This window comes from Podarcis pityusensis, assembly GCF_964106645.2.
Source record: "Podarcis pityusensis genome assembly, chromosome: 2".
NCBI classification, from domain to species: domain Eukaryota; kingdom Metazoa; phylum Chordata; class Lepidosauria; order Squamata; family Lacertidae; genus Podarcis; species Podarcis pityusensis.
In genome coordinates, this window is record NC_138029.1 from 31,801,599 (window position 1) to 31,824,736 (window position 23,138).

A 23,138-nucleotide genomic window follows, 5' to 3' on the forward strand; every position below is an offset into this window, starting at 1 on the left:
GAAGCCTGGATAGCTCAGTTGGTTAGAGTTTGGTGCTGATAACGCCAAGGTGACAGGTTCGATCCCTGTATGGGACAGCAGCATATTCCTGTATTGCCTATTCCTGCATTGCAGGGGTTGGACTAAACCTCAGGGTCCCTCCCAACACTACAATTCTGTGATTCTACTTGTGAAGATTTGGTTTCGCCCCTTCACCTTCTCCCCTGCCCCATCCTTTCCTCTTTTGCTGTTCCCCTTGTTTGTGAGCCTGGTGGCAGTACATCTTTTCATTATTATTGATCTGAGTAGCTTTGAGAGACAATAATTGTCAGAAAAACAGCATAGATTATAGCTGATGATAATATAACAGATCACCATCATCTTTTTCAAGGTTCCTTAGTTTAAATGTACTTTTATGCTTCAATGTATCTTTGTTTGATTCCCCTCCCCCCAATTGCTTCTGGACCATTTCCTGAACATTTAAAGCTCTTTTCTTGGCAGTGTTACACTGCTTAGCTCAAAATACCTTCCCAAGGAAACTCCCCAGATTGGTTCTGTCCTAACCGTCTAAAAATTAGTCACACTGTTTTTATTCCATCAGGTTTTTAAAGGATGAGAGGGGTGGCTATTTTTAAACTTTCAAAGTGTCACCTCCTTCACATGGCCCAAAGTCTGTGATTGATTCTGGGCAAAAGGAGGCAGGGCTCGGCACAGAAAATTAGTCCAAGCAAGTTGCTTCTTCACTGATGTACAGGATGGATGGACAAATGGATCCTTTGCCTTTTCACCATTCTGTTAATCAAAGATCTTGCCATTGTAGCAGATGAAGCAAGGGGCATGGGGTTTGGTGTAAATGACAATGGTTAGTGAGAATGACATGCAGCTAATAATGTCACAAAAGGATATGGCAGAAGGTAAGTTTCATGCCACATATAATCAAATAGGTGCCCTCGACACACAACCACATTCCACAGGCCAGTTGCAACTGCTGTTGTGTGAATACCTGAAGGGAGAAATTTATTCTATATTATATTGTGTAAAAGTTACAATATCCCTGAAACCAAGAGGTACCTTTTGGATTCTTTGTTAACAACTCTGCATTCATTGCATGAACAAAGTATCCTGCATAGAGGCTCTAAGCCACAGAAGGAATTTGAGAACTGGCACAGACGCCATGGGAACCTGGACTGTGAGAAATGAAGACCTTAATTAAAATAAATGGATGAGACAGACATGTAGTTTGTCCTCCCCTTCCATAGAAGCATTCTCCTCCAGCATCCTAGTAGCACATGCAGAATAGAAGAGGCAATATACTGAATGATTTAAATAGGAAAATATTTACTTTTGGGTTCAAACTACATCCAAAGTCCATAGCAGCAATGTTGTTTCCACTGCCTGCAGGGAACTATTAAGTTTTGCTGGCTATAAATTTTGCTAGCTGCCGCTTCCTAAGTGATAAGACTAGGACTGTTGCCTAGGTCTCTTTCTGCTGCTCCATGTCCAACCAAGGTACCTGAGGTGAGAGCAATCTCCAGCTTCAATCACATTGGGTTGTAGAATGAAACCACTGCATCACACTGGATAAGCCATTGCCATCACGTGCACTGGTCTCTACAACAGTGATGGGCTGCTTGGCACAGGCAATGATATCCTGGATTCGGAACAATGACTTCATCTCCACAAGGGACATATAGCAGGGTAGGTCACTAAAGTCCAAGTAGAGAGAGAAAACAGTAGTCACACACTTTTTACTGCCTGCTGAACTTTCCAATAAAAAGCCCTGCAGTGGAACATTGTGAGCAGGTTGCAAATCAACTGAAAATTAAAATATCCCCATTCTGATAACTCTCATCATCCCACTGCCTTGCCATTGGCTACTAATAGTCACTGAAGCCCATCAAATTCGGCTCCCCCTCTTCCAGAGTCCCCTGCACAGAGATTAAAGTTAAATATCACTTACATCTTGTTGAAAATGATGAGTACAGGGACTGATGCTAGCTGCTCAGCAGAAAGAAGTGACAGAAGCTGAATGCAGGATGAGGAGATTTGCGTAGGCTTAGCAGCATCAATCATGTACTGCAGGAGAGACAGAAAGAAAAAGAGAATGATTCAAAGGGAGCCCCAAAGTGAAAAACTAAAGTTCCAGAGTTTTCCAACACAGCATAGCCAGAAGAATTTGGAAATATGCATGAACCACTGAGGTGCTGCAGCATACAAACTGCCTAGTTATTCTCCGGTCAGAGCAAGATTTTCTAGAAATTTGAGTTATTTTTTCTATGTGGAAGTATAGTACATAGGGCTGCCAAGGAGCAGGTGCAGGACGTGCTGATGTTCCAGGCTCTTCAGACCCTATGCTTTCATTTTTAATGAAAGTAAATAAGAGCAGCAAACAGCCACAGGAGTGGACAGATTTCCCTTACCAGGACGCAGCAACAGTCACTGTAATAACTAGACCAGATGGGGCCCATGCATCCTCCCAGTTCACGAATTGTGATTTTCTTTCGTATTTGAAGGTCAGTAAGGTTTGTGCCAACCTGCAAAGGGACAACCACCAATTAGACTTGTACGCTGGTGGGTAACTGAGCTGTTATTCACAACACAGGCAAAGGGATTGGTCCAGGTACTTCTGTCAAGCATGACTCAACTCTTGGCACTAGAAGAATCTGATTGGAGCTCTTCCATGCACTTAAAAGGCCCGATAAGCTGGAGATGCAGTTACAATTCTCAAAACAAGCTATTGCTGCCTTATAATGACAGTGCAATCCTGTGGATACTTAGTTGGAAGTTAAAGAACTCAATGTGTCTTACTCCCAAATACGTGCATAGGTTTGAAGTCTTCTACTGGCAGCAAGTCCTACTGAGTTCAATGGGATTTGCTTCTCAGTAGACATTTATGGGATCACACTGTACATATCTCATGGATCAAGCAGCCTGTTGTGGACTAATTCATACTGTAAAGGTGTCATTTTGTGTAGGTAACCTAAGAGCTGTGGGGTGTGAAATAACAGTGTTCCCAGGGAGTACTGGTATAGAGAATGGTGAAGCTACCCTTTAGCTACATCACAGAGAGTTGGTCAAAGTGTTTTAAAACAAATTAATTTGGTTTGAGGTTTAGTTTATTTACATGACTCATCTGGGCAGAGGGCTCTAGGAATGTTTGTGTGATCAAAACCACAGTGCTTAAGGATAACTCAACAGTTTCAACCAGTGTCTTGAGAGCACTACAAGTTTCTTGGTTGTTTTTATGGATGGTGTGTTGCCCAGAAACCCCAAAACGCTGAATGTGGTCTTGCCTTATACATGCCACTGAACTATGTCCTCTCCTTGTGTACAACTGCTTCTTTTCCCAAAGTTGCTGAGCTTCTCCAAGCTTATTTTGAAAATATTTGGAGCAATATTAATACTTGCTGGAGGCTGGGGACGGGGTAACGTGATAATAGTTTTGCAGTGTGCAACGAACTGTAAGCCGACTACAACACACAGCCATGTGTAAGCTATATAAGAAGTGAATCCTTTGTACCAAGAAGAGTGACAAAATGCAACAAAGGTAACCACCTACCGGCCATTATCACACAAGCAAAAACCACTCTGAAATAAACCAATCTGTATATACAGTGTTCAATTTCACTGATGAAATTTGCTCAATGAAGTTTGATTTCATTGATGACAGAAGTGTAAAACAATAGCTAGTGTGACCACAGCAATGCCCTTATCTTTACCACAATTTGCTTCTGTCAAAGATTTTGCCACGTCTTCCCATCAGGAGCAGTAAATATCTCTAATCTGGGTACCACAACATCCTGTACCAATTGGAACACAAGAAACTGCTTTATGCCAAGTCATACTGTTGGTGGGCTAGCTGGGCAATATTTACTCGGGCTGACAGTGGTTCTTTCCTACCGATGCTACTCAAGATCCTTTGAACAAGATGTTCAGGAGCAAACCTGCTGGCACCTTCTGCTTGCAGAGCACATGCTCTACAGCTGAGCCCCATCTGCTGAGCCACAAGAACCAAACCAAAGACAAGAAAGGCCATACCGTAGGCAGAGTAGCTGGCGGCTCCCCAAGGTCTTTGGCACCATCTTTGGAGCTCAGCTGTGCAGAGAGACTGTTAAGGAAAGTGGTGGGAATGGAATGGAGAAAGGTTCGGTACAACACAGCACAGACAGAGCCCAAACAGGTGCAAGGGGTTCCCTTCAACCCCCAGGAGAGAGGATGGGAGTAGGGTTGCCATATGTCCTCTTTTCCCAGGGCATGTCCTTTTTTTTGTGAGTCGTCGTAGTGATCCATAGTTAAAAGTGGAAGTAATGAAGGTTTTGCTTTTCAAAATATGGCAACCCTCATGGGAAGGGTCTGTGGTCATGAAGCCAGCCTCCCACCACACTTAACTTTCTGTCACCAGGAATTATCTCCTACCCCTCTCCTTCCCTCCCTGGCCTTTTGCCCATCTTGTGCCTAGTCGCACTGCCAGGCAGGCATGGATGACCAGAAAGAGGGGAACAAGAAGAAGAAGAGGAGTTTGGATTTGATATCCCGCTTTATCACTACCCTAAGGAGTCTCAAAGCGGCTAACAATCTCCTTTCCCTTCCTCCCCCACAACAAACACTCTGTGAGGTGAGTGGGGCTGAGAGACTTCAGAGAAGTGGGACTAGCCCAAGGTCACCCAGCAGCTGCATGTGGAGGAGCAGGGAATCGAACCCAGTTCACCAGATTACGAGTCCACCGCTCTTAACCACTACACCACACAGGCCAGAGAGATACAGCTCACCCACCACCCCTTTTCACCCCAGGCAGCCTCCCCGCTTCCTCCTCCGCCTTCTCTGCCCGGCACCCGCAACCCCGGCCCTGGCCCTCCTCCCAGCCGCGAGGGGATATTCTGCAGCCGCTTCACCATCAGGGTCTTGCCCGCGCCCGAACCCCCCAGAAGCAAGTAAGTGGAGCCGCCGCCGCCGCCGCCGCCGCCGGCCATCACCATAGCAACCAGAGGCGACCGCTTCCTCCCGGCCACGAATCCATCCGTTCCTGGACCGACAAGCCGCTCCGGTCGCCACGTCCGCCAATCGCCAAATGGCTGCCGCCGGAAGTCCCGCCTCGGCGCTCCGCGGAAGCCGGAAGCGGGGCCTAGGCTGCGGAAGCGGGTTTCCGAGGCGAACCAGATCCAGCGGTCGGTGCTACCTGCTCTTGGACGGGGATCGCCATGGGGCGAGGCGGCGGCACCTTCGAGCGGCTTCTAGGTACTGGGCGCGGGGGGGAGTCCCGGCAGCGACCTGCCCCCTTGACCTGTGACCCCAAATACCTGGGTGGGGTATTCTGTTCTGACCCTTCCCCTTCGCTCCCCTCGCACCTTCGCCCAGTGCTGCGCTTCTTCGGGCAGAGCTCCTGTGGGGAACGTCGAAGCCCGGAGCTCCTGCGCGGAGGACCTCCCTTTTCCATCAGCTCCCATCACGCTGGAAGCCAGATAGGGTTTTTTATCTGAAAGCTGCTTCTCTGTTCGCTGCCCATCCCCCCCTCCCGCCCCTATTCATTTCCCCATGGTTATTCACTATGGTCGCCTCACATACGCCCAGATTGAAGCTCCCAACGTAAAAACAAAACCGTGTTTGGGCCTAGCAGCTGTAACCGACTTCCTCTGCCAGACACAGACAGGATGACAACATTCCTTTTGCTGCCCTTTGATCTCGAAAATGGGCGTTTGGGGTTTTAACCAGTGTTCATAAAGCTCAGTGGATATACTCTGAACAGAAATAGCATGGGATACAACCCTTAGAAAAATAAACAAGTCACACACACACACACACACAAACAAACATATATTCAGTGACGAATGAAGGGGTTATCATTGGATCAGAGCTGTGGTGTTTGTTTAACTGACTAATCTGGCTCTTTTTGAATTCTGGGGGAAACTTAACAGTCTTTTGAGAAATGAAAAGCTTTATGCTTTTACAGTACAACACTGCTGATCTCACCACTATTACTAAAATCAGGCTCTGCAAGGTGACTAACAATCCAGGAAGTGACAGGGCAAGAACAGAACTCTCAGCTGACTGAGTCAAGAGAGCACACAGTGGTGCATTTAGGGCAGATGTCACATGGGGAAGGAGTTTGAAATGTGTCAGCTGCTGTGGGGGTGGCAATAACATTGCTTACCAGAAAACAAGAAAAGGGGGATGGGGGATGGGCACACAATTGTCATTAGATTATGAGCTCCTTTGCCAATTTTTATATAGTGCTGTCCATGAACAATGAACTTTAGAGTAACATTAGCAAAAGAAAGAGAAAAAAGTTAAAGAAGCTTACAGTAATTTTTTTTTACAATTAAGTGAGAGGATGAAAATGCACAGAAGCAGTTGCAAATAATTAGGCTTTGTGGATGGCAGAGTTGGAGTAGCAAACATGGGTAGGGTCACTAGACAGCAAGTATGCTCTGCAAGTATTGACTGTGCTATTGGGGGTTAGAAATGCTCTTTGTAAGGGGCCACCACTTAGCAGCAACATAACTGTGGTGTTGTTGTTTCCATTTACAGATTGCAAACTACTGTATATGAAAATCTCAACAGTTTACAATAGATAAAAATAAATTTAGAAACACAATAATTAAAATAAAAACCATATAAAATGATTTATATATAAACAAAACAAATTCATATATACCATACACCATAAACATAATATCAGTTATGAAGTCAGAGAATGTTACAAGGCAATACAATACAACATAAAATTTCAACCAAAATAATGCACATCATTCATACAACCACTCACCCAATCCCACTCACCATCCATTCCATGCAACTGAAATTACTCAATAAAATTATAATCCACATACAAAGGGCTGATGCCAAGCATAGATATGTAAGATATTTTGCAAGATACTTTTAGGTGAACAGTCGGTCACAAAACAAAATGCTCAAGGTTCTCAAATTTCTGGTGTACTCTACCAACAAATACCAAGTATGGCTTATTTGTCCAACAGACTCCTAAAGCAAATAACTATATTAGCATTTGACCTGAATGGTTAATGGTTATTTCAATGTATTTCAGATAAAGCTACCAGTCAGCTTCTGCTGGAGACAGACTGGGAGTCCATCCTCCAGATTTGTGATATGATTCGTCAGGGTGACACCCAGTAAGTGCTGATGCCTGCACCAAACTTTCTTTGCTCCATTCACATCAAGGTTTATTGATCATATGTTTAGAACTGTCCCACATTTTAACCTCGCAACTGCCTTTTGCGGTAGAGTAAGTTGAGTATTTGTGGTTGCCCAGGGTCATCCTTTGAGCCTCAAGGGTGAGCAGAAATTTGAACCTGGGGGTTTCCACATCCAAAGCCAACATTGTTGCTACTATGGCATGCTCTCTGCCTATGAAACTAATACAGAGGTAGATAACATGTGGGCCATGTGTGGACACCCCCTCCCAAGTGATTTCTGGTGGCCCCCAGCAATTTGGCTGCTGTCATTGTTTACTGAGAAGGACTTGGTGCTGCTGAGCACTGCTGTCGTGTTGTACTGGTGTGAGCAGAGAGGTTTCAGCTCCACAACCCAGACCAGTGCAATGATGGGGATCTCCCCTTATGTATCAGAATCTCCCCTTATGCATCAGATTGATCTGATGAGCAGGGGGAGTGATGTTGTCGAGCCCCATCACTCCCTGAAGATCAAGGAACAGCATTTGCTCTTTCATCCCCATTGCTGATCTGCAGCTGCAATAGGGGGTGGAAAATGGCCTTGGCATCCAGCCCTTGGAGTGGTACTTTATGGTTAATATAGCCCTTGAACCAAAAAAGGTTAGCTAGGTAAGAGGTTAACCAAATGAGCAGTTGATGAGTGTAGACTAAATTTTCTGTGGGAATTGGTTCAGCTTAGTGTCTGGAGGGTATATCTTCTGTGTAGCTGTAAATTTTCTTCAGAAAAATGGATTTTCAGGACAGTCAAATAAGTCATCTATTAATGTCAGTCTTTTGGGGTCTTAAAATTCCATCTCATCCCAGTGTATTTATTAGTGTATTTATTAACAGAACTGTTAAAACTACATATGAGTCCTGCTCTTCTAGATATACAGCCTCTGCTGAAGGAGATGAGAAAATTGTTTTGTGGGTTTCTTGTCCTGTGAAACTAGAGACATGCTGTCAACTAGGAAGCTGCAGCCCTTGTGCAAAAGGAAAATGATAATAATAATGTGACAATTATGTTTGCTTATATTGGCTTGGTTCTGTGTGTTCAGCTTTAATAACGAAATTGTCTGAAAATATTTGACAAGGAAGGTATCTGTAGAAAAGAATAGGAAGAGAAGGCACTGCATGTATTTCCAAGTGTTTTCTACAACTACTGATACTTATTCTTTCATCATACAGCAGTTTCCACATTACGTAATAAACTCACAGATGTGCAAGATATTCACTGCCTCACATGTCAGTGATTTTGATTGGTAAATGGAACAGTTATCATAGATTAGTCAAATAATTTAGCTTTGAATATTGACACATATTGACACCTTTTCCTCTTCCATTATAAGTGCTGCTATTATATTTCATGAGAGCAGGGATTTTGGGGTGGCTTCAGAATGACAATGGGTCCTTGTATGCTGCCGTTAGACTGAGTTGTTATTCTTCGCATTTTGTTGTCCAGGGCTAAATATGCTGTTGGTGCAATAAAGAAGAAAGTCAACGACAAGAATCCACACGTGGCTCTCTACGCACTAGAGGTAAGCTAAAGTGAACACAACTTCCTCAGGGTGTAGTCACTCTCCCAGGTCAATGAGAGAAGCTTTCTTTCCCTAACCTTGCGAGAGAGATGTGCAGCCAGCCCACTTTTTGTTCAAAGGAGGACCAGAACTTCTGCTGCTAATTACTTGTAACTAGGGCAACATTAAAAGGGGATTAGACAGATTCCTGGAGGATAAAGCTATCAGTACCTCCAATACCAGAGGCGGTATGCCTCTCAGTATCAGTCCTCTGGGGGAAAACTGGGGGAAAGGGCTGTTGCATTTGTGTTTGTTGCTGGTGGTATTTCCAAGGACATCTGGTTGGCTACTGGGGTGAAACAGGATACTTGACTATATAGGCCTTTGGCCTGATTCAGCAGGGCACCTCTTTGAATATTTGGTCAGGGACAATGCATGCTCATGAATATATTTTCCTTGTAGGTCTTGGAATCTGTGGTAAAGAACTGTGGTCAAACAGTTCACGATGAAGTGGCTAACAAACAGACCATGGAGGAGTTGAAGGAATTGCTGAAGGTAGGAGCTTTTTGGCTGTTTCTCCTCCCCGTAAGCAGCTGTTTAAAGAAAAAGAAATCCAAATTTATAAACAGTGAAGCACCCTTATAGGCCAAACATAGAGTTCCTTTCCAGCAGGAGGAAATTTACAAGGAAAACCACTCTTTCTGTCCTTCCCACCCCTAGTAGAAGACGAATATACAGGTAGCGAGCAAAGAGAATAACTGAGGTTGGGTTTCTGATACTAGATGGCAAGGGGCATTGCTCCGAGCGTCATTTCCCAGTTAAATTGCGCTTACGCTGTTCCCTTGGAAGATTGTGGGTTCGTTTCCATTGGGCATATTGCCTGATCCTGGCTCTGCACATTTCTACAGAGACAAGTTGAAGCCAATGTTCGCAACAAGATCCTGTACTTGATCCAGGCATGGGCTCATGCCTTCCGCAATGAACCCAAGTACAAGGTGGTGCAGGACACTTACCAGATCATGAAGGTTGAAGGTAAGGATGAGTGACCTGTGCTGTGAAGAAGGGGGCGGGCAGGTGGGAAGACGGAGTATGTTCAGTTGGGGATCTGGAGAAAGCACACTGGTGCATTTGATTTAAGAAACAGCAATGACCGGCTTCCATGTAGCATGTCAGTGTCTTAGGTATAAGCCCTAACGGAACACAGTAGCTTCCAGAGCCGAGAAGAATTCCTGTGATCTTTGTCACTTGTGATATTACGGTATGTTGGACTATGGGTCAGGCGGTTGGTTGGACTTCATTCTGGAAGGCCAATCTATGCCAATCGCTCTAGCCTCATCCCTTCAGTACCTTTGTGGGGATGTCATGTTTTCTTTGGCTGGGAAAGGGAACGTGGTGAGCAGGTGAATGGCTTGTGTGCATTTGTACACAGCTTCTCAGGTCTTTCACTTGGTGCCCCCATCCCAAGTACCAGCAGGTGCCAGTGGTTGAAGAGCCCAGCAGAGTGACATTGTTGATCTTCCTGCAGGTCACATTTTCCCAGAATTCAAGGAGAGTGATGCCATGTTTGCAGCAGAAAGGGTGAGTGTCCCAGTTGGGAAAGGGGCACGCCTCACATATGGAAATGATTTGGACTTTTTTGTGGTAATTATAACCTGTCTTGATACTTCTGTTGCTGAGTTTGGGCTGAATCAGTCTCCAGTGAAAATCCAGCTGCCTGGGGGTGGGTGATAGCAAAAATAGAACGTATCCCATTCGATTTGTACATTGTGGGCTGTGGGAAGTAAGAGAAGCTAATTGTGTTACTTACTTGCTTATCTCGTTTTTATAATGTTCTTCACAACAGCATCCCAGGGTGGTTCACAAAAGGTAAAAAAATGTGCAGAACTAAAGCCAACATTAAAAGCAACAGCAGAAAGTAAATACTTCTAATAGATTGTTACGGAATCAGATTGCTCATAACCCAGGGGTGCCCAAACTTATTTTTCAAAGAGGGCCAGATTTGATGAAGTGAACATGCACGAGGGCCGACCAGAATTGTTGAGCTTTTTTTAGAATTGAAGTTGCTGAGCTTTTTTTTAGGATTTTGCCCCGGGACATATACTGCCATGGTGCATTTTGAGCAACCAATGTAACTGAAGTAGGAAGGACACCTGGTAGATCTCCAGAGGCAGCGGAATTCCACATGGAGGGTGCCACAACTGAGAAGGCCCTCAAACGGGTCTCTCACACAACCACACCCTACATACCAAGCACTACTCAGGGGTGGAACCACAAGAAGGGCCCCTTCCACAGATATTAGCTTGCAAGTGGCACACAATGAGTGAAGAACTCAAACATATACTTGGGTCCCAAGTCATTTAGTGTAATATAAGCCAATATTAATACCTTGAAGTAGACTTGGAATCAAATAGCTAGCTGGTGCAGATCACAGAAAATTGATGTAATGCGACTGTCTTTGCATCTCATTCAGTAAACAAGCAGCGGCATTCTACACTATCTGCAGCCTCCTAACCATCTTCTAGGGCAGCTCCACATAGAATGCATTGCAGTAGTCTTAACTGTGAGGCTATCAGAGCATGGATCACTGACAAGAGTATCCCAAGAATGGCCAGCATTCCAGTTCGGGAAGAGAACCATCTATTTAGTTTTTACTGCCTCTTTATGTTACACATGCATTTTCTCTATCTGGGATCCCTCCCCAAATACTGCTGCTCTTGGGGGTGCTTTTTTCGGGTTCTTAGGATCACTTCAAGGCTTTGTGACGGCCTTTTTGTTACCCAATACTTGCTTTGTTTCTGTGCGGCAGGCCCCAGACTGGGTGGACGCCGAGGAGTGTCACCGGTGCAGAGTCCAGTTTGGGGTGGTGACTCGTAAGGTGAGTGGTGCAGCTCCCTGTCCCGACCTGGAGCTCCTTTCCTGTGGCAGCTGACATGACACAGAGCCATGTTATAATGGCAGCAAGAGGAGGTGTGGCCGGGAGATTTAAATTCTAGTGGGCTTCTATTCTTGACCTCTCCCTGTGTTCGCAGCACCACTGCCGGGCTTGTGGGCAGATTTTCTGCGGGAAGTGCTCCTCCAAGTATTCCACCATTCCCAAGTTCGGCATAGAGAAGGAGGTGCGAGTGTGTGAGCCCTGCTACGAGCATCTCAACAAGTAAGTATCGGAGCTCAGCTAATGAAGAGGGTCATTGGCACAGAAAGGTTGGGGAAGAATGAGGGGGTTTTTTGGCAGCCTTTCTTTCTACATGTGCATACTCTGGAGGGAGAGAGTTCTTATTCCTCGAACAGTAAACTGAATACAGTCGTACCTTGGTTCTTGAATGCCTTGGTACTCGTACGTTTTGGCTCCCGAATGCCGAAAACTCGGAAGTAAGTATTCTGGTTTTTGAATGTTTTTCAGAAGCCGAACGTCCAACACAGCTTCCGCTTGAGTGCAGGAAGCACCTGCAGCCAATAGGAAGCTGTGCCTTGGTTTTCAAACTGTTTCAGGAGTCGAACGGATTAAGTTCGAGAACCAAGGTTCCACTGTAGTCTGGCAAGTTGCAGCTTAAAGAGAAAGAGCTAATTGGCTTATTGCAGACCAACAGATGCTACAATAGAGCAGGTGTTGAGTGGTCCTCTCTTCCCCCCAAACCCCTGGCCGACCACCAGATTGCAGTTCAGCTGTGGTCATGATCCTGGCTTCTCTGTATACACAGGAAAGCAGAGGGGAAAGGAACTGCAACCACGGAGCTTCCTCCTGAGTACCTGACCAGCCCTCTTTCCCAGCAGTCCCAGGTGAGCACTTGGCTGTGATGGCAAGGGATGGGGCTCCACCTTCACCCGTCACCTCTTCACCCAGGTTACAGTGACTGCTGTTTCTTCTGCCCTCAGCTGCCTCCCAAGCGTGATGAAACTGCCCTGCAGGAGGAGGAGGAGCTGCAGCTGGCCATTGCACTCTCCCAGTCAGAGGCAGAGGAGAAGGAAAGGATGGTTTGTGTCTTGAGAATTAGGGGGGGATTCCTGTGACATTAATACTCGGAGGTACCCCGCAGGGTTGACTGCCTTGTAGCGCCCAAAGAGCTTAGGTAGCTCAGTGTTCTGCATAAACTCCTTTCCCTGCAACAGCCTAGTCCTCAAATATGGGAAACTTGTGCTGATGTCGTCTCCCCCCTGCCAAAATGAGGCATTTTAATTGTTGGGTACTTTGCCAATCGGGTGTTTGTAACTACCAGAAGCGATTCCGGAAAACATACACGTTATGTCGTGTTCAGTTAATTAAAATGCTGCACTAACTTTCCCATTTTGTTGTCTAATTAAGAGCAGATAAAGACCATGCTGATTCTGGGTGAATCTAATTTCATCACTAACAGCACACTTATTTGTGCCATTCTGAGATGCCCAGACGTGGCTGGTAACTGTCAGGAGGCATGCTTCATGCTTCATTCCCAATCAGCTTCTGGCTTGCTGGCTGACTGCAAAAGTGGTTCCTGGCTTGCTGTGCAAGTTCAGGAATCGGTGAAGCATCCCTATATCGTTCTCCCTCTTGCTTTTCCTCTGCAGAGACAGAAAAGCACGTATTCCACATACCCCAAGGCTGAGCCGACACCAGTCACCTCATCGGCTCCACCAGTCAACACCCTCTATTCCTCACCTGTGGTAAGTGCCCACCCACCTGGAGAGATTTCCCCTTTTGCCATTTAGACACTTCTCCCGTGTCATGAACATTCTGTGGTTCTTTGGTAAGTCCAACAGTGTCCATGGGAGAGGAAGAGAATGGGTGTTGGCTTTTCCTGTCACCTTGCTTCAGCAGCTCCTTCTGCTCACGAGTCCCCTCATGCCTTGAAGCTTGAAACAGGCATCGTTTCAAGCTTGATCTCCTAAGGGAAGGGGAGGCAGTGGGGGTACTCATCTTTGCATGTGTCTTGTAATATGTGTCTTATTTCAGAACTCCTCTGCACCTCTGGCCGAGGACATTGACCCTGAGGTAAGACCCCCCCATCCCCATATGCCATTTTGTAGTTTGCTGGTATCAGTGGCACCCTGGCTAGTGACAACCAGCTTGCTTCCTGTTTCCCAACATCTCCTTGCAGTTGGCTCGGTACCTGAACCGCAACTACTGGGAGAAGAAGCAGGAGGAGGTGCGCAAGAGCCCCACCCCTTCCGCCCCGCTATCCATGGGGGAGCCAGCAACCCAGAACACCGAGGTCCAGCCTGCCCCGCTCAGTGTGGTGGAGGTAAGAGCAGCCTTCCCTTTCTGTGTGCTCTTAGGATGCTCCACAGTAAGGCAGAATTAGGCTCAGCTGCTGGGTTTGTTTGGTTTTTTCCTGAAATGGTTGCCAGCTGGTGAGCAACTGCTGTTTCTTTCTCCAATGTGAGCAGTGGGATTAAAGGAGGCCGGGCACGGAGTGCAGCAAGCTTTCTGTGCTGCATTTGAACAGTCTGGAGGTTTAAGGTTTTTACAGGAGATGCATCGCCTTGCAGGGAAACAGGACAGGGGTAACCCAAGGCAGCTGAAGCCACATTGAAAAATGAACTCGGTTGAGCTTTAACTTAGTTGGAATTGCGGCTTCCAGTTAATGGTCTCCCCATCTCTCTCTGATGGTCTCCCCAGCAGCAATACCAAAACGGCGAGACAGACGAGAGCCACGACCAGTTCCTGAAGGCTCTGCAGAACGCCGTCACCACCTTCGTCAACCGCATGAAGAGCAACCACCTGCGGGGCCGGAGCATCACCAATGACTCCGCCGTGCTCTCGCTCTTCCAGTCCATCAACAGCATGCACCCTCAGCTCCTGGAGCTGCTGAACCAGTTGGATGAGCGCCGCCGTAAGTTCCCAGGGCCCCGGCCCTTAATGTGGGCAGAGACCTGCGGGAGGAGCTTGTAGCACGGTTGGGATCACCTCTCTCCCCATTAAATCATAGGCGGTTAATTGACTTCCTTGCGTTGAACCAAAATGGGCATTGGGGCTTCCTTTCCACTTTTTAGCATTGGGGTGGGAAGGAAGGGAAGATGGTGTGATGCCTTTGGCCCACGCTGAGGAGTCTGCCCTGCTTTCCTTGAGGTGAGAGCTATAATATAATATTTTTATTATTTATACCCAGCCCATCTGGCTGGGTTTTCCCAGCCACTCTGGGTGGCTTCCAACAGAACACTAAAATAAAATAACTATTAAACATTAAAAGCTTCCCTAAACAGGGCTGCCTTCAGATGTCTTCTAAAAGTCTGGTAGTTGTTTTTTCTCTTTGACATCTGGTGGGAGGGCCTTCCACAGGGAGGGCACCACTACTGAGAAGGCCCTCTGCCTGGTTCCCTGTAACTTGGCTTCTCACAGCGAGGAACCGCCAGAAGGCCCTCGGCGCTGGACCTCAGTGCTATACCTCCTGTGGATCTCATGGAGGTGGGGCTTCTGACTACGCCTTTTTTCACCCCTTCCCCCTGCCCAGTGTACTATGAAGGACTTCAAGATAAACTTGCCCAGATCCGGGATGCGCGGGGAGCCCTGAATGCTCTGCGGGAGGAACACAGGGAGAAGCTGCGCCGCGCTGCCGAGGAGGCCGAGCGCCAGCGCCAGATCCAGCTAGCCCAGAAGCTTGAGATTATGCGGCAGAAGAAACAGGTGAGGTGGCCGCTGCCAAGTGTGTCCGGTACAAAAGGTACACCTGCCCTCCGCAAAATGGTTTGCAAGCGGTGCAGCCTAGTAAAGCATGAAGCCCCATGGCTCCCGTGTTGTAACACATCCCATGTGCTTCTCCAACTTGTAGGAATACCTGGAGATGCAACGGCAGTTGGCGATCCAGCGCCTTCAGGAGCAAGAGAAGGAGCGCCAGCTGCGGCTGGAGCAGCAGAAGCAAACGATCCAAATGCGGGCCCAGATGCCTGCTTTCTCCTTGCCGTATGCTCAGGTATGACGGGTGGAGAGGCCGAGAATCCCTCCTCCTCTTCCCTTCCATGGCTGTTCTCTTTGCAAATACATCAGCCAAGTCACCGTCCCTCTCTTAACCTGCTTCCTGTCTCTCTAGCTGCAGGCCATGCCTCCTGCTGGCGGGGTGATCTACCAGCCATCAGGCCCCACAAGCTTCCCAGGCACCTTCAGCCCAGCAGGCTCTGTGGAGGGCTCACCTATGCACACAGTGTACATGAGCCAGCCTGCCCAGGGCAGCACTGGACCATACACTGCAATGCCTGTGGCAGGAACAGGTAAGAGCAATAGGATGGAGGGGGAATGTGTTAGCTGAAAGCACCTGAAACGGGATACCGGGTCTCGGAAGGCTGTCCTTTTCTCATATTTCATCTGTATTTCAGATCCCAACATGGTGAGCACCTACATATACTCAGCAAGCACTAATAATGCCCAGGCAGCTCCGCAAGGGCAGGCTGTGCCCACCACGAATCCTGCCTATTCTTCCTACCAACCTACACCTACCCAAGGCTACCAGGCAAGTTTGACCCACAGCCCAAATTTCCTCTGCCCCAAATCAGGGGATTAAATCCCAGCAGATTATATGTGCTGTTGTGAAAGTGGAGGGGGGAGAGTTCAAGCCAGTGTGGTGATGTCATTAGTGTTTGACTAGGACAGAGAAAATCCAAGTTTGAATCATTCTAGCGGTGATGCTTCTGTTATTATGAAGTTGAAGCACCTGTTTTAAACCATTTTCAGAAGGGTAGCCAAGTTAAGTCTGTTGCAGCAAAAATAACGGAGCCTTGTGGCCACATAAAAGACAAAAAAATAATAATCATTTCATCAGCTTCAACGGACTACAGTCCAGTTCATCTCATTATGCGTGTTGTGGTTCAAGCATTTGGATTTGGACCTGGGAATTCCAGGTTCAAGTCTTCCCATAGCCATCAAGCACAGTGCAAGTAGCAAGCTCTCCGTCTTACCTATAGCACCTATGTGAATACAGTGGAGAGGACTGTACATGCCGCCTTGATCTGCTTGGAGGAAGAGTGGAATATAAATAGTCTTTGCCAGCTTGCAAGTAGCAAAAGTTTCTCCCTGTGTTCTTGCCTGTGTGTTGAAGTTTGTCAGGACTTCTCACCCATTCCTGCCTCCTTTACCTTGCAGAACGCAGCTGCCCCTTCCCAGACCCAGGCGATCCCAGCCATGACACAAGCGCCGCAGGGTTACATGGGCAATCAGTCGGTCTCCATGGGCTACCAGCCCTACAATATGCAGGTGAGAGACTCCTTGAAACTGTTGCGCTGTGCGCCTTCTCCAGTGTCCGGTGTGAGGGCAGCCAGCAGACAGGACTGAAGGGGAATTCTTGTATGTGCATAGAGGCAGCAAAGCCACCCCTAAGCTTCAGGCTGCCTCCTGTTATGAATGGAGCCATGTGGATTGGCGGAAAGTCTTATGCCCTCTTCTTTTCCTGTTAGAACCTCATGTCAACCCTCCCTGGACAGGAACAGGGTTTGAGTAACCTGCCACCCCAGCAGCCTTACCTGTCAGGACAGCAGCCTATGTATCAGCAGGTGAGTCTTCGACCAGCCACTTTGGGGGCAACTGTTTTGGCGACTTCTTCATGTCATGTTAGGCTGATGCCCTGAATTCCTTCAGCCCAACATTGTTTGGCTTTTTAGCCTCTGTGCCAATCCATGGGTTGGAGGACCATTACTACAGTAGCTTTAAATGGGGGAGGAGGATGCCTTTTTAAACAAGACCTCCTTACTCGCTTCCCTGTTTGCCTCCTTACAGATGGCGCCTCCTGGAGGACCTCAGCAGCAGCAGCAGCAGCCTCAGCAGGCTCCAGTCCAGGTGCAACAGGCACAAGGCGGCAGCGGAGAGGCTCAGCTGATCTCCTTTGACTAATCTCTTGGCTTATGAGGAAAGGGAGGGGTGGGTTTCTAAGACATTGTAACACTACCATCTGTTGGTCACTGCTGTACTCGCTACACCATTGCTATTACCTTGCGCCATCCCCACCCTGGGGAACGGAGAGCTGAGCCCCCGCTGTCCTAGGTAGTTTCCTGTTGGCTACCTGTACCTCCCCCCTCCATCCCTCACTAAGTGAGCCTTTTGGGAGGAGTGAGAGACACCTGTGCTCAAATAACCTTATACACTGTTCCTTGGCTGTGGAGAGAGAGAGTAGCCCACTGCCTGATCCTCCTAGCTTTGTGTTGGCTGGGTAGCAGAGCAGAATTCTCAAGGAGTGCCTCCTATGTGCGCCGTTACAGGTGGGAGAGCTGCTCTTCTCATTGGAAACTGCATTTAAGCATGCTCCAAAGCCAGAGTAAATGGGCCCAGCCCACAGCATGATCTGGGCCTACATCCTTCTCCCCCCCTCCCCTTTAGTACATTCTATGGTTGCATCTTGCCAATCAAGTGGCCTTCACCTCCAACACCACTGCCCCCTCCCCCTCCATGATCTCACAGCCCTCCATGTCTCTTCTCAGTCCCTTTGGAGAACCCACGACATTGAACACAGCCTGCTCCAGGCCTGCGTTTCTTCTCTCCTCCCTCTGCCCTACTTATGCTCGCTGCTTTTGAAGACTCATCTCTTGTGTTTAGTGCTGGTGTAGGCAGAATGGAACCAGTGACAATAAAGTATTTAAAACTTTTTTCAGTCTGTGCTTCCTCGTAGGCCTTGGGTTAAAAGTTTCTGTCTCTGCAGAACTAGTTGGTGGGTTGTGACCACCGGTGTATGCAAGGTCTTAGAAGGGGGTACAGGAGGCATTCGTCATCCTGGGGCAGCGCAGAGAATAGAATTTCTTAAAGCCATTCTGAAAACGTTATTGCCCCCTCCCCCAAAGAAGCTGCAGAAGCATCCATTTCTTTTTCTTAATTTAATTTCCACACCCATCCATATAAATAGGGCAGTCTTCCTTTGACTTTTCCGTAGCCAGAGATCATAACTCCCTCCGCCGAAAGATCAAACATTTGGTGTATTCAGGCATCTCCAGCTGAGGAAGAAAAATAGGCACTGAGTATTGCATCAGGGAGGATGAGCAAAATGGAAGCCTATGGGAGAAACTGCAGAGCTGGTGGGATCCCCATTCCCAGGAAACAAAAGAGCAAGAGTGGGAAGTGGTGGTTGTGGTTTCTGCAGTTCTATTTCATTGCCCCCTACAACGTTGTAGGCTGACCTCAGCCTCTTACCATGCGCTCGAGCCGGAGTGCATTAGTGTTTGCCAGTTGACGAAGCTCCTCCACATCTCTCAGTCCCCACTCAGGATTTCTGCCATTTTAAGAGCATAATGTGTTAAAAGTAGAACATGGCCTCGTCACAACGAAATCCTTAGACCCTTTCCCAAAGAAGGAGAAACAGTAGGCTAAAGGCTAAACACGGTCTCTGCCTGTAGCTCGTCTTCATCATGTAACACAAAATCTTGCCCTGTTGTCCATCTTCCATGCTACTACACAACATGTAAATAGTGAGGAAATAAATCAAGGGGAAATTTCCAAGTAGCCTTTCCCCATCCTGCCTTGACCTCACTAGGCCTTTGGTGGTCACCACAAGGGAGATGAGATGGAATCCTGTCCTTCAGCTCTAACATACCTGGCCTGGAGCATGTTATCCAGTTGCACATTGCACTCTGGGAGGATGATCCCATTAACGGCGAACGGCTGTGGAGTGGAAGCAGAGGGAATTAACACCGGGCCAGCATTCTATGGGGCTCTTAGGGCAAAGGTCTAGAACGAAGGCAACAAACCTAACATCAGTGACCCTTGAGCAAGCCCCATTGAATTCAGTAGGATTTGCTTCTGAGGAGGCGTTGTGCTGTAAGACTCATGAGCACGTTTGCGGAAGAGCAAGAAGTCTTGTGGCAGAACTGGATCAAAATATGAGCTGCTTTCCAACCTTGAGGTTCTCCTTTTCCATCAAGTTGGTGGTGGTGGATACTGCTTAGAGCTGGGCTTGGGTGCACAAAACTCTTACGCATCCGAGCAAAGCAATAAGCAGAAGCACTCGGCCTTCCTATTGGCTGATGTGGAGGGAGAGTGATCAATTCAAAGGCTCCCAACAACAAGCTGGTGGTCAGGCACTTTGAGAGCTGCACAAATCAAGACTTCTAGCAAGCCCCACCCATACCTAGATGTAATGAAATATGACCTTGCAGGTCAGATGGGGAATCCTGGCAAAGCGGACTTTGCCTGTGATTGCCTTCCCACTGAGCTTAAGCTGTAATGGATGGTTTTCCTATACTCACCCCGTAGGCCAAGCAAATGCCTCCAGGTTTCAGCAGTTGTCCTATGCCTTTAAACATTCCCTGTAACGCAAAAGGTTATCTGTTGAATAAGATCCTTTGCAGAGGTCAGTTTCCATAATATTGACCTAAGTGCTTTGTCATACCTCCAGGCCTTGATCAGTCATGTGCAGCAGGTTAATAATAATGATGAAGTCACAACAGCCTTGACTCAAGCCAGCCCACTGGTCCCATGGCTGTGTTACATCTATGGCAAGGGGTTCTCGGACATTGGTCACCTTGGTGGCTTGGATGTAAGCAGAGATGCTGTGGGAAAAGATGGAAGATTCTTATTTTTGTGTGTAAAGCCATAATAAAAAAAGGGGAGAGTTACTTTCTCCAGTTTCCTTCATCCTGGCCCCACAAAAAAAGCAGCACTGGCTTTGAAATACAGTCAGGTAATATAGTAGGATGCTAGTGGGAAATGTATGTAACTTCTTTCTCTGAACCAGAGAAAGGCTAGACAAGGGTATGATATATGCATCCAACATTGATTCTCCAAGTTAAAGGGGTGGACACATTTTTATGATTTTTCCAAGTGACAGTGCTAAGATTTCAGATGTGACTGCTCTGTGAATTATGGTCAGTGTAAATGACACAGGCACTCAATTACATGTGTATGTGACGCTAGCGACAAGCAATACAGCACACTGGCACAATCTCCCATGCCATTTTATGCCCTTCAGTTTCTGTCCTCATCCCTCCCAACACCTCTTGGTGAGCAATGACTATTAGAAATGTTATTGCTATTTGAAAAGGAATACCCCACACAACACCCTCTTTACTCCATCTGTTGACTTAAGCTGTTTGCGCCAGATGATTTTTGCACAGGCCAAGATGCCACCTACGAAATGCTGTTACAATTTTATCCTCACCCTTGTGCATGTTTTGCAAATTGTAAATTTCAGGAATAGCTAACAATAAAATAAAATGTAATGAAGGAACGTCTGGAAAACCCCTTGGACGCTTGCCAACCATTTGTTCATGTTTGTCATACCACATCTCAAAAAAGAAATTCCTCATTTCTCATACTGTAATATTAACTGTAGTATTAACCATGATAATTTTAATCTACCAACAACCCACAGACCCAGGCTAAGTAGTCAAAGCAACACCAGGTATTAAAGCCAAGTTTTTAAAAAATGCATCTACCTTGGCATATACTGTTTTATTGCCAGATTATTCTATAGTCTAAGACAGATTGCCACCAAGAAGTTCTCACTATTCCGCTGAAATATACACATGCCGTTACTGCTTCAGCAGCAAGTCTTTCTTACCAAGAATATATGCACAGCTAGGATCTGTCCAATGCAGAACAGTCTAGCTATTTCTTGGAAAGGCATTTCCAGGCTACTGAACACAAGCTGCCATATGGTTTTTGACAGTCCCTTTTGGTTGACTATAAACAAGGACTAAGAGCCAGTTCTTTTTAGTGCAGATTTTGTGCCAACATTCTGCTGGGGCCAAGGGAAAGCATGGTCCACACACTACTACAACACCCATCCCTTGCTGTCACCACAGGCCCCAGTATACCTCTGTTGAGAAGCTGGGCTGATCTCTGAGGGTTGCCAGATGACCGTGGGCAAGGCCTGGGCAAAGTGCACCACATGCTGTCCTGTGCCAGATCCCAGTTCAAGCCCAAAAGCTGATCTTGTGTCATCCACATAGTCAGCCAGCACCTCAAGGATGGTTTCCTTGTTTCTCTCAGCCATCGGCGAAACTAGCATCTTTTCTGGAGATAGGCTCTGTTCTCTTCTCCCGGGATTTCTGTTTGCTTTCTGATATCTCCAGCCCTACAATGATGCCCTAAGCTAGATTTATTAAGGCAAAGGAGATTACACTAAGATGCACTTGGCTACAGCAGGAAAAGCACGTGTTGCCCTTGCACCTGCAGCTCAGACAATCCTGCTGAAAGATTCAACACAATGTTTTCACGGGGATATTTTGTACAGACCTCTGAGCTGCATGTCTGCTTCATACACCTGATGATCTATTCTACAAAGTAGGCTGATCAAATACTCATCATGCTGCAATAAGATGGTTGCCTTTTAAGGGGTCACAGAGTCCTGTTGTTTTTATTCAGAAACATGTTGTCTTTGGGATCTTGTTTCTGTTGGATTTTTTGTTAGATTTTATTTATATGCAAATGCAATACAGTAATACATAACTTTAACAGCATTACTATATAAGATCACTTTTGTCTAGGAGTTTGTTTCATGAGCTATTAAGATCAGTGCCAGCTATCGGTACTAGGCTGGCTGCAATATTCCTGAATCAGGAATGTGTTCTAAATCAACAGTGCTGAGACTTGCGGCCATCACTCACTGTATAAGAGGTCAAGAAATGGAACTGCTGAAACTAAAAAGTACAACTTCATTTTATTGTGAAGGATCAAATTAATACATGCTTGTCTAAAGAAAAAGGTTTTAGCAGGCATTGAAAAACAATACAAATCAGTATGAGCTCTGCTGTGGGGCTTCTGGTGTGCAGCAGCTTTCCCCACTGAGTTCTTCATTTGTGGTGTCTGATGGGCAAGTCTGTTTCTAAAAACTTTCAGTTCTTATCAGCATTGGCTAAAATCAAACTAATGCAAATCCTTGTCTCTGCATCTCTCCCACACAAAAAGCCCTTTGTTTCAAGAAGGCAGACTGGATGAAACACAAAGCTAATTCTGGATCCAAGCCAAGTTAGACTGTACATCTTTGTGTTCTGTAAATATCCAGCACGCTGGTATATATCAAATTACAAAAAAGTAGTCAGGACCAATTCTGTACATCACCAAAATCTTTTTGGGAATTATTGTTTACTCAGAAGTAGGTCCCACTGAATCCAACAGGGCTTGCTCCCAAGTGTTTCAAGGCTGCAGCCTTAGCTTAATTATCAGCTTTGTAAACAAACCCTGTGATTTGCTAGGCCGAATTTTAATTGTCAGCAGCCCCAGCGCCGTGCTGTTAATATGTGCACTTGGCAATATCAAATTATGCCTTCCCAGCTTTTGAATCCCACCGGTCTCCTTGCTAAACGAATCAAACAACCACCTCTGTAGAGCTCAGTGGCACGTTCCGGGAACACCATTTTGCACACATTTTACAATTTACACCGCCTCCATTCCACAGGCTCCAAACGCTCCTTCCTCTTCCCGCGCAAAGAAAACACGCTCCCAAAGCCCGCGCGACGTCCGCCGTTGCTAACAAACGCGTCTGCCGCCGCCGCCGCGCGCAGCAACGCCTGCCATAGAGTCTTCATCCCTAGCGCGGCATTGTGTAAGGGTGGGAAGCGGCCCGAACGTCACCTCCGTCAACCACGGAGA

The 23,138-nt window shown here is 46.8% G+C and overlaps 3 protein-coding genes across 9 annotated transcripts; 1 reads left to right on the forward strand and 2 right to left on the reverse strand.

Annotated features, from left to right (window-relative positions):
• Positions 1 to 1,300: 1,300 nt before the first annotated feature.
• On the reverse strand, positions 1,301 to 5,428 carry ARL16 (ARF like GTPase 16). 3 transcript variants are annotated; one of them, XM_080994109.1, is made up of 5 exons: positions 5,325 to 5,428; positions 4,018 to 4,087; positions 2,400 to 2,513; positions 1,940 to 2,055; positions 1,301 to 1,685 (listed from the first exon to the last, which is right to left on the reverse strand). In XM_080994109.1, exons 1-5 carry the CDS (start codon positions 5,411 to 5,413, stop codon positions 1,517 to 1,519), a joined length of 558 nt encoding a protein of 185 aa, XP_080850235.1. In that variant the 5' UTR covers positions 5,414 to 5,428; the 3' UTR covers positions 1,301 to 1,516. The 3 variants fall into 3 exon arrangements, with proteins under 3 accessions (XP_080850235.1, XP_080850236.1, XP_080850237.1); XM_080994110.1 differs by lacking the exon at positions 5,325 to 5,428 and adding an exon at positions 4,953 to 5,077; XM_080994111.1 differs by lacking the exon at positions 5,325 to 5,428 and adding an exon at positions 4,855 to 5,056 and having other exon boundaries at positions 4,018 to 4,075.
• On the forward strand, positions 5,087 to 18,202 carry HGS (hepatocyte growth factor-regulated tyrosine kinase substrate). 3 transcript variants are annotated; one of them, XM_080993730.1, is made up of 21 exons: positions 5,087 to 5,214; positions 7,022 to 7,106; positions 8,608 to 8,683; positions 9,125 to 9,217; positions 9,571 to 9,694; positions 10,188 to 10,303; positions 11,469 to 11,537; positions 11,692 to 11,816; positions 12,361 to 12,439; positions 12,536 to 12,634; positions 13,205 to 13,300; positions 13,590 to 13,628; positions 13,735 to 13,878; positions 14,256 to 14,469; positions 15,088 to 15,260; positions 15,406 to 15,546; positions 15,664 to 15,841; positions 15,947 to 16,080; positions 16,710 to 16,820; positions 17,021 to 17,116; positions 17,340 to 18,202. In XM_080993730.1, exons 1-21 carry the CDS (start codon positions 5,178 to 5,180, stop codon positions 17,451 to 17,453), a joined length of 2,343 nt encoding a protein of 780 aa, XP_080849856.1. In that variant the 5' UTR covers positions 5,087 to 5,177; the 3' UTR covers positions 17,454 to 18,202. The 3 variants fall into 3 exon arrangements, with proteins under 3 accessions (XP_080849856.1, XP_080849857.1, XP_080849858.1); XM_080993731.1 differs by having other exon boundaries at positions 12,536 to 12,623; positions 13,203 to 13,300; XM_080993732.1 differs by having other exon boundaries at positions 10,188 to 10,240.
• On the reverse strand, positions 17,913 to 23,053 carry LOC308470599 (methyltransferase-like 26 B). 3 transcript variants are annotated; one of them, XM_080994058.1, is made up of 8 exons: positions 22,920 to 23,053; positions 21,783 to 21,938; positions 21,362 to 21,621; positions 19,936 to 20,095; positions 19,793 to 19,852; positions 19,141 to 19,208; positions 18,741 to 18,819; positions 17,913 to 18,544 (listed from the first exon to the last, which is right to left on the reverse strand). In XM_080994058.1, exons 2-8 carry the CDS (start codon positions 21,804 to 21,806, stop codon positions 18,491 to 18,493), a joined length of 705 nt encoding a protein of 234 aa, XP_080850184.1. In that variant the 5' UTR covers positions 21,807 to 21,938; positions 22,920 to 23,053; the 3' UTR covers positions 17,913 to 18,490. The 3 variants fall into 3 exon arrangements, with proteins under 3 accessions (XP_080850184.1, XP_080850183.1, XP_080850182.1); XM_080994057.1 differs by having other exon boundaries at positions 22,867 to 23,053; XM_080994056.1 differs by lacking the exon at positions 21,783 to 21,938 and having other exon boundaries at positions 22,867 to 23,053.
• Positions 23,054 to 23,138: the final 85 nt, after the last annotated feature.